The following is a 10,409-nucleotide window of genomic DNA, read 5'->3' as shown; positions in this document are numbered from 1 at the left end:
AAAGGCTTGGAGGATAAAACTGCATTGTAGTGTGGATCTTTTGTTGTTTGTGAATTCAGCCTATATAGAGAATCTATGGCTGAATGTTTACATATAGCTTACTGCTTGTTAAATGCAACGCAGTATGTAGAAAATAGGGCCTACTATTTAAAAATATTATATAAAATATTATGCATAAATAGAACACATGCAAAAAATAAAATACAATAAAATAAATAATACTAAATAAATAAAAATGTATTTAAATCATTAATACATAATCACATTGCACATTCAGTTCACCTTGGAAATAAAATGTTATTTTGTGTTCCATGCTTCCTTTCAAATGTCATTAATGAGCTAAACAGAGTGAAATTTGAATATGTGTAATCTTGCTTTAAGGTTTATGAAACAATATTTGTATTATGGGCCTACACTAGTGTTGTTTGCAGTGTAGCACTGCAGTTCCCAGCATGCACTGCAGGGCCACTAGTGAAGCTACTTTAGCATTCAAGAAGATGATTAAATGTAGAACAAGCAAAAAATAAACATTTCATAATGATAATGGTAATTTTAGATGACCTTTCAGTTGTATTTAATTATAAAACACTTTATAATCTATAATAACATTTATTAACAACTTTTTTAATATTTTCTCTAAACCTTCTTGTATATTTAGACAAGCACCTGCAATTCTGGCCAAATTAAAGATACGTTGTTGTGTGTGAATTTGCACATATTACTTTGCAAAAACGTTTGCAGTTAGTTTTTAATATTACATTCTTGAAGACTCTATGCTTACATTTCTTTTCAGGAGCACTAGTGCTCCTACTTAAAAATAAATTAATCAAATAGAAAATAGGTACAGACCTTCTGATCAATGACAGGAGGGTCATTCCTGGGATTCGGTAACATTTCAAATTGGAATATACATGTTTTTCAACTACATGTGATTCGATTTCTAAATACCCCACATCATTAGGCACATATCAAACCTCCAAAAAAATATTAATCATATTTTAATATATCATATTCATAATATTATATTTTCCCACCTCAGGCATTAAAGACCTTTTATTATTTTCAGTTTTTTCCAGCTTTTTTTCCCCCCCGCAACCCTGTAACGGACAAAATGGGATTGGTTTAAAAAGGATTTTACACAGCAATCATTATATAAACAAACATCTACCTACTGCTCTTGTGTCCCTGATATCAATTTAATGATAACAAATGTAACATTTATCATCATTTTCACATTTTTTATTGGACTGAAGCTAAAAATACACAAATTGTGTGTGTACAGTCTCTTTATTTTTGTCAAAAATATTTTTAATTAAAAATTGTAACTAAAACCACAATTTTATTGTTTTAGCCCTTAACATGTCAGGTGGTAATCAGCAAGAAATACTTTTGTTCTTAATTGTCTTACCTATATTTTTCTAAAAATATTAATGTGACAAGGTGTAATGGGGTTGAAGACTGTAACACATTTGAAGGGATACATTGCCTTAAATTTAAATTTTAGATTTTCTTTCTCTCTCATATTGTCCCCTTGTTTCTGGGTCAACATATCTGCATGGCCAACATTGTCTTTCTGCTGCAAACGTGGGCGCAATTTCTGATTTATGATGCTTGACACCGTTTAAGTGGACATATTACGTCAAACATTCTATTTAAAACAAAAGTATTAGATGTCATGATTTTGGAGTATATATATTTACTGAAACCTTAACTATTTTATATTTTTTCATTAAAATTATTAATAAATGAAGCAAATAACTCATTGTAAACACATTGTATATACTTATGAATTAAAATAAAATGTTAAAAAAGTAATAATTTCCCATCTTAATTTTATATGACAGGGTTGAGTTGTTAAGCTTGACAGTACCCTCCCTGACTATAACATGCCTCAACAATATGAATAAAAAGTATGATACCACTAACCATTTTCTGCACCACTATTAAAGAGACCTGAATGAAGTCACATATGAGTGGAGACTAAATTATTATGGTCAAATAATTGTTAGTGTGACGGGGTTGAGTTCAGATTGAGAGACATAACTTTAAAGTCTGTTTTTTATCAAATATTTTGCTTTTTTTTTTTTTTAGAAAAATATTTTTTACAAGAAAGGAACACAGGTAAATGCTTACATTGTTGCCAGAAATCACAGACACTATGCACATTTTGTTAATAATTTTCTAAGTACAAACTCAGGGACATTACAAAATGCTTGGTTCAAGATGGATATAAGACATTATTTTATGTTAAAAATATAAAAATTAAATACTTATTTTTATTAATTATAATATTAATTATATTCCCAAAGTTTTGTGAAAAGCTTCTAACAATTCATTTTGGTGAACCATCACTTTAGAAACTGACATATTACCAAATCCCAGGAATGACCCAGAAATTAACCTTCCTATTGATATTTGACTCCTTAAAGTTTTTTTTTTTTTTTTTTAAACCTTTGTAATGCCATTTTTCTAAATTTATTAAATGTATGTCATCTTTTGTGCCAAAAGATTTAGATTTATAAACTTTTATCAAAAGATTTTAACTAAACAATAAATTCAATTAAAATAATAAGATATAACAATAACAATCAGGAAGAATAAGTTTCCAGTCAAATGAAATCAGCATCAACAATTCATCTTTGCATGGCACAGAAGAGCACAAATGTGGCATTAAGGAATATTTACAGAATTTAAGAAATTTTTGACAAGACAAAAATGGCATTAATGCATCTCTTAATAACAATGTTATGAGATTAATGTTTTAAATATAGAAATTTCAATGAATTAAATGACTCAATTTATACTATAAAAATGAAACAGAAACTGCCAGTAGGTGGCAGCAAGTCACTGTCTTTGTCACGGAATCATTCATTCAGTCAATTCGTTCAAACGGCTGATTCATTTAGGAACGAAGCCTCTCTTTATGAATGGGTCATTGAATCGTTGCCTCACTAGATTTGTTCAAAAACAGCGCTGTGTCAAAGACTTGCGCAGAGGCTCAGCTGTGACTTTGTTTTTTAACTATAATTTTGTTGACGAAATAGAGAAAAATAGACAACAGTGTTGCTAAAATGTAAGTCACTTAATATTAACTTTTGTATAAAATCCAAAATGTATAAACTGTTGTATAAATTCAATTTCACATTTGCAAACTCTCTATAATCATTAAAAAGCTGTTACCCTCCTTAGTTCATCGCTATCTCACAAACTTCCATTTTACTGAATGAAGCTCTCTACACTGCACACTGAATATATTATTTACATAGTCTCTACACTTTGTTTGTTACAATGAATGACAACAACTGCAGTCTGCTTTCACGATCTGTGCTGTGAGGAGCGGGACGCGCAGCGATAGAGAAGCATTTCTATTGGCTGCAGTCTGCAGGTATTAAATGGCAAAAGACTGCATTGCGCAGCGAACCATAAACATGATGCTACGTTTATATGCAGAACTGGGATCGCTTTTGTAGACTTTTGAATAGATAAAATATAGAAATCACTTTAATTTCCAAATAAACCTAATCAGTTGGAAATGAAAATGCCGTCCCCTCGAAATTCACTCCCAGGACTAAGCCCCCATTACCAGCCCTGGTGTAACACATATTGAATATGTGTTCCCTAATCTGAAGTGTTACCATACTAACTAACTAAATAAATAAACTGGAATCAGTGAATCTTTTGGAATCTTTTACAAGAACCAATTCAATAGGACTTCCCAAAGCTATACAGAGGGTACTCATGTTGAATAGTGTTTTTGGTAATTTATTTATTTATTTTTTGCTGTTGCCGCTGTTTCTGCAGCAACATGCATTTGTTGCTTTTGACCTTTCAATGACGCTATTACCATAGACACTAGTTAGGAACAAAGCACATTTTCATGAGTAGCAGAGAGAGAGAGAGACTGTTCAGCACAAATAAAAGAATAAATAGACTAGTTTTTTTCCCCTCAGCTCGCTCTGCAGTGAAATTGCATTCACAATACAAATGTGACATTAAAACAACAAAGTAATGCATGTTACTGGAAAACTACATTGTTTTGAAAGCAGCTGAACTACTGCTTTTAATTTAAGTGGTTGGAGAGTCACTGTCATAGTGGTTTGTGTGTTGGATGTTAAAAATGCCACATGCTGTCAAACTATACCTTGGCTTTCAATAACTCTTTATCCACAGATCACACAACGGTTATTGTTACTGTGTAAGAAATAATTAATTTCTAAAAATTAGAAAACAAACATAGAATGTGAATAGGTATCTGTGTGAATTAGTGGTGCAACATTTATAGAAATAGCAGTCGAAAGAGTATGAAATATTTGCTATGGAAAGTATTTTTGAAATGTATGATGAGGAATAATGAATATCCATCAGAAAAATGAAATGTGAGGGGTGAATAGTTATTGTGCAAATATATGTAGTTATACTTGAGTAATGTAATGTAAAATACACCTTTCAGCACCGTTTGACAGTGTTTCCGCCTTCAGAACGCCTTCACAGCATGACTATTATAGATACTGCCACTGCCTGTTCAAACTAGTGCCCTGTAACGACATATTGGTCGCAAGCTACGAGAAACTCTATTATCTTGTGGAGTGCAGGAAAAGTCAATGAAATCTTGCTCAGCAGCCATGATTGGTGTGTTTCTCCTTGCGTGTAAGTACTGAAATTACAAAATCTATCGTTGATGATCAATAGATAATAAGCACAAATGCTTGTGGTGTTTGTTTAATAAATGTTGATTATCATTTTCAGATATCTCCGTGAATTTACTCCTTAAGTGTCAAGGTATGTTCCAGTAATGCACTAAATAAACAACTTGTAAATGTAATATTGTACTTATCAGGACTAAAATGTTTATAACTTCTTTTCTTCACAGGTCAAAAGATTCATCAAGCTAAGATTTTCTGTGAAAATACAGAAGTACCAGAAGGTGGTAGACTGGAGGTTACGTGCAGCACATTTGGTTTTACAAGAAAGGCAGTTTATTTATATTTGTGTAGAAATGGTAAAGCTATTGATGCGAAAAACGGACCCACTCGACAAGACACCGCCTTTAAAATAGAGAGAATGGAAATGAACCATTCAGCCAACTACAGCTGTGTGTTTTCGGAAGAGCAGTTGCAAATAAACAAAGTGATGGGATATGGTCATAATTACATCTTCATAAATGTGATTGGTAAGATGTACCGCAATTTTGCTTACATTTTTGTGTGTTTTTGATTCCTGAGCACAGATGAAATTTTAAATTAATTGTGCAATTTAACCACAGTATTAGATAGAAATGTTTGGTATTGTGTGTTTTTGTTTTGGATGGATTTGTCCTGGAATATATTAACATTTAACCATAAGTGTTCTCTTTCTCGCCACAGAATCTTTGATTTTTACACAGATACATTTGCTTAAGTCTGAGGTGCCAGTGGGAAGTAATGCCGAATTCAACTGCACAACATCCAATCCTTTACAAAACAAACAGTCCAGGAACATGATATTGGTTTATCTAATCAAAAATGGAATGATTATTAAAGTTAATATTTGGGACACAGAGAAGATGATGACAACATTCATCCTCAGAGAGGTCCAGATGGAAGATGCTGGGACATACAGCTGTGTTTTATTGTTAAACATACTCCCTTACCATGGAATGAGACTTCGTCAAAATCTTAAAGTTGATCTTCAGATAATTGGTAAGAATGGGGGGTTGCATGCAATTAATTCCACGTAATTGCAATTAATGCTGATTAATTGCAATTACATAAAATTACATGAAAATGTATTATAGTTTATTAAATATATATAGTTTATATAGTGTATTAAATGCAGCTATTCTATTAGCTGAACTTTACAGTAGTTCTAACCCACATAATTAAGACTTATGTGATGTGCAATTTCATAATTCGGTTGTCTGCAATATGGTTGAAGTGTGTACTGATTTATGGCAAATTACAGTCCACTTTATGTGATTTCTTCAGAAACTTGCATGTCACTTATTTAAATATATTTATAATTACACATTCATAATTATGAATTTGCAATTTACTTCAGTGGTGGCCAAAATGATTAGAACACTAGTATTTTTACCAGCTAAAAATGGTTTTAAGTCAGTTATTTCTATCTTTTGCTGTAGTGTGTAAGTAGGAAATATCAGTTTACATTTCCAAACATTCTGACAAAAGCCAGTGCTCCACACAGAGATCTGATCTGATCATCATCCAGTCTGTCTGGAGTGACACGAAGAAACAGAACAAACTGAGACAGACTAAATCCAGTAGAACTGTGGTAACGTCTCCAATATGCTTCAAGAAACCTACCTGCAAAGCTACAGTACTGTTAAAAGTTTTAGGCACTTGTGTAAAAATGCCGTAAAATGAAGATGCTGTCAAACATAATGTCATAAACAGATTTTCTTTATCAGTTAACTAAATTAAATTGACATTTGGTGTGACCATCCTTTGAGTTTAAAGAAGCTTTTTGCCGTAGGTGCACTTGCGCATTTTTTTTTTTTTTTCAGGTAGCTTTGCAGGTAGGTCTCTTGAAGCATCTTGGAGATGTTGCCACAGTTCTTGTAGATTAAAATATAAGAATTAAGTAAACTGTCAAAATAAGACCTTTTTGTGTTTCTGGGTTTTCTTTGACAGCGACATCTAACAGCGGTATTGACAAAGTCATAATTGCCATAATGTGCTCTACCATAGTGTTACTTCTCAGTCTGTTTCTGGGAATCTGGGCACTGACCCGAAAACGAGGTAGTATTTTCTCTGACACATTTCACTTTCTTGAATTGTTCTGTTTAAATCCTAATCCTCTCATTTCTTTCTTATAGGATGCCTTAGAATCCAAAATGAAAGGTTGGTTTGAGAAGTTATGAGAAACTAAATTAAAATATACCAGATATTAGATTTAGAACAATTCTGATGCATTCTTAATCAACAGATCCTCGAAAAACGAGACAGAGCTCAGAGGAACAGAAGTGTTATATGAAGGTATTCATTGTATGGTTCTTGTTTCTTTTTGGATTATTTCCTATGGAAAACAGGAAGCTAAGGTTGCTATACATAATAACTGAGCTCATGGACTTTAATTAACTGTTGTGTTAATGAACTGTTATGTTGTTTTATAACTTTCATACATTGCCGAGTCAACCCGATCTCATGAGACAATCTAAATATACTTTACAAAATGGAAATATCATATGAATTCGTAGTTTTTAGAAAAAAAAGAAAGAAAAAAAAAGTAAGCATGAAGCTTCATTATAGGCCATACACTGTAAAAAAAAAAGAAAAAAAAAAAGTTGAGCCAACTTAAAATTTTAAGGCAACCAGCTTCAGCAGATTTTTGAGATTTCTCAACTTGTCGTTTTAAGTTTATACTTAAACAATTTGAGAATCTCCCACAAAAACAAGTTAAGCAAACTCAAAAATCTGCTGAAGTTGGTTGCCTTAACATTTTAAATTGGCTCAGATTGTATGAATTCATTCAAATTAGCAGTCAATTTGCTAAAATGTAAAATAATTGCCATGATATTTGTCATAGTTAAAAGTTTAGGTATTTCTGTACATAGGATAGTTTAAGATATTTATGTACATAAATTTAAGTAGCAGTGGTACACATATTAAAGCGATAGTTTACCCCCCAAAATGGAAATTCTTTCATCATTCACTTACCCTTATGTCTGATTGACTTCTGTGGAGCACAAAAGGTTAAAATTAGAATCATTAGAAAGACTTAAAAAAAATCATATATAAATAAATTAAATAATTAAAATTATATAAAATAAATAAAATTATAATAAAATTAAAATTAATAATAAAATATATACCTGTATGCATGTATGAATGTAATGTTTTCAGCCATTGCAAGTTAATTGCAAATAAATTAAAACGTGTGTGTGTTTGTGTGTATATATACAGTATATATAATATATATAGCTGCTACAAATATGGATGTTTTAAATATATTATATATTTATCTGCTGAAAGTTAATTTAGTCAGCATTTAGGAGTATACTACAATACAAATAACCTCAAGCTAAATGGACTAAAACCCCCTAAAACTGCAATTTCTCTGCTCTCTCCTACTGTAATTTTGTATCTTACATTAACAAATCTATGTTATAGAAATTGAGAAACCTGACTCATCTGGTACTGGTCACATACCATGTGCTGTCTGGTAAGCCACTAATTTATGTGTGAATATGCTTTGTGCTGTTTTATCTTTGTACTGTTTATTGTGCTATTTTCATCTTTTATTTTACATACTACTTCCATACTGATTTCACAGGTCTTTTATCTTGTCTGTGTCAATATCAGCTTTCACATGAATTATTATTTTTTTTTTTTCTTATTTATTTGACTGTTTCTACAAAAATGCTGTGGATGCGTAAATCAATGTCTATAATGGCTCAGGGCTGCCTCAGAGTCGGATAATTCCTCTTTTAATGGTAAGTCTGCATTGAATGAATGAATGAAGGTAGAGGTCTGCGCGGGACTGTTTTTTAAGTCCCGCTCCCGCGAGGTTATATCCCGCACCCGCCCGCTCCCGCTAAATTTAGATCTCGTTTCCACACTGTAAAAAAAAAAAAAAAGTTGAGCCAACTTACAATTTTAAGGCAACAAACTCCAGCAGATTTTTGAGTTTTCTCAATTTGTTGTTTTAAGTTCATACAACAAAAAATTGAGAATCTCCCACAAAAACAAGTTGAGCAAACTCAAAAATCTGCTGAAGCTGGTAAAAAAATGTTTTTTCTTTTTAAGTTCGCTCAACTTTTTTTTTTTTTTTTTTACAGTGCAGAATCTCACATTTAAATTTCCTCTACTGAAAGAAAGACAGATCGGCTAACAAATAAAAGTGTAGTCTGCACAAAATTGTATTTGTTATTTTATTCGTCTTGTCAAGAGTCTTTTATTGACAGCAAAATGTTAAACGAATTTTGTGTCTTAAGACACGAAATTCGTTTAACATTTTGCTGCCAACACAGTAGGAAAAAAAAAAGTGTCAGAGAAAATAAAAATGTACAAAAATTGTATTCCTTATTTTTATTCGTCTTGTCAGGATACAATTCGTTCAACATTTACAACACAATAAGAACAAGTGTCGCAGAGGGAAACAAAATGTAGGTTGTACAAAAATGGCCTATTATAATTTTATTCGTCTTGTCAAAATACTAAATTCGTTTAACATCTTGCTGTAGACACAGTAGCCTAGGAAAAGTGTTGCGGAAGAAAAATAAATGAATAAATAAATTCGACATCTGTTGAGATGTTAAGGCTAAGCAAAATATAAACAAAACCGAGTTGAGCGTTCTTCAAGGACAGCGCATCCACACATTTCTCCATCTTTATTCTGCTCTGTCACTCATCGACAATCTGCCTGTTCTGTCTGCGGGCCGTATATTCACCACCGGTAGCCTGCTCTGAGCATCGTTATGCACATGCTGCACACAGACACTCGCAAATAAAACGAAGCACTGGTTCATGCATGCAGCGCGTGCATAACAGTCCAGTGCAGGCTGTACCGGTGCTTGAATAAAGCGCAGATATGCTGCTCTGAAAAGACGTCGGGAACGGGATATTGTTAGACCGCCCGCTCCCGTTCAAACTGCACCAGAGTTACCGACCGCAACCGCGTTTTATTCGGGAATTTAATCCCGCGTCGCAAGAAATCTGGACAGCCGCAGGAATGCAGACCTATAAATGAAGGAATGTTGTGTAGTTATGAAAACAATCTTACAGTATTGAAAAACAGTAATATATTCACAGAAATTGAGTCATTTTGTGCTGTGCAAATTACAATGACTAGCTGCGTCTGCATTACACAAATGTCTTGTATTTTTACAGATGAAGAGTATAATGAAGTGGAATGTGCAGTACAGCATCTGCATGCATTAAAGCATGATTAAATTATACTGTTGCAGCTTTGTGGTGTTATCTTTTGCTGTTTTACAACTGTTGCTTTTTGTGGTTTACTTTAGCTTGTTTTTTTAAGTTTCTGTTTTAACTGACTATTATTTGTTTACTGTCATTATTGTTGATTTTTTTTATGACACTGACCAACCAAGTGTTGATCACTTAATTCACTGTGCATATTATTATTATTATAATTATTATTATTATTATTATTTTTATGTAAACATTACTGTAAATGAACTTTCAAGACTGGAAATTAATTCTCAGTATTTATAACAAAATACAATATACATATATGTTAATGTAACATGAAATTGTTGTAAAAACAAACTGTTGTTGGTTTTATTTAATTTAGCTATCTGCAGTGTGTTAGTGTCACGGATGTATGGAAAATATCTCATAATAAAACGCGTGGAATTTATTTCAGCTGTTACAGATCATGTTTCCTAATTTTTTATGCACTATAAAAAAACTTTCATTTTGTCAGACAAAACTATTTAAAGGTTGATTGAA

The 10,409-nt window shown here is 32.2% G+C and overlaps 1 protein-coding gene across 2 annotated transcripts; it reads left to right on the top strand.

The window, feature by feature from the left end:
* Positions 1–4,527: 4,527 nt before the first annotated feature.
* On the top strand, positions 4,528–10,301 carry LOC131524586 (uncharacterized). 2 transcript variants are annotated; one of them, XM_058751804.1, is made up of 10 exons: positions 4,528–4,647; positions 4,747–4,779; positions 4,871–5,170; positions 5,364–5,678; positions 6,630–6,737; positions 6,815–6,839; positions 6,925–6,974; positions 8,109–8,160; positions 8,397–8,431; positions 9,828–10,301. In XM_058751804.1, the coding sequence occupies exons 1-10, from the start codon at positions 4,602–4,604 to the stop codon at positions 9,887–9,889; spliced, it is 1,026 nt and encodes a 341-aa protein (XP_058607787.1). In that variant the 5' UTR covers positions 4,528–4,601; the 3' UTR covers positions 9,890–10,301. The 2 variants fall into 2 exon arrangements, with proteins under 2 accessions (XP_058607787.1, XP_058607788.1); XM_058751805.1 differs by having other exon boundaries at positions 8,408–8,431; positions 9,828–9,837.
* Positions 10,302–10,409: the final 108 nt, after the last annotated feature.

The sequence above is a fragment of the Onychostoma macrolepis genome, chromosome 18 (assembly GCF_012432095.1).
Source record: "Onychostoma macrolepis isolate SWU-2019 chromosome 18, ASM1243209v1, whole genome shotgun sequence".
In the NCBI taxonomy this organism is placed as follows: Eukaryota; Metazoa; Chordata; class Actinopteri; order Cypriniformes; family Cyprinidae; genus Onychostoma; species Onychostoma macrolepis.
This window is presented reverse-complemented; position numbering and strand designations above follow the sequence as displayed.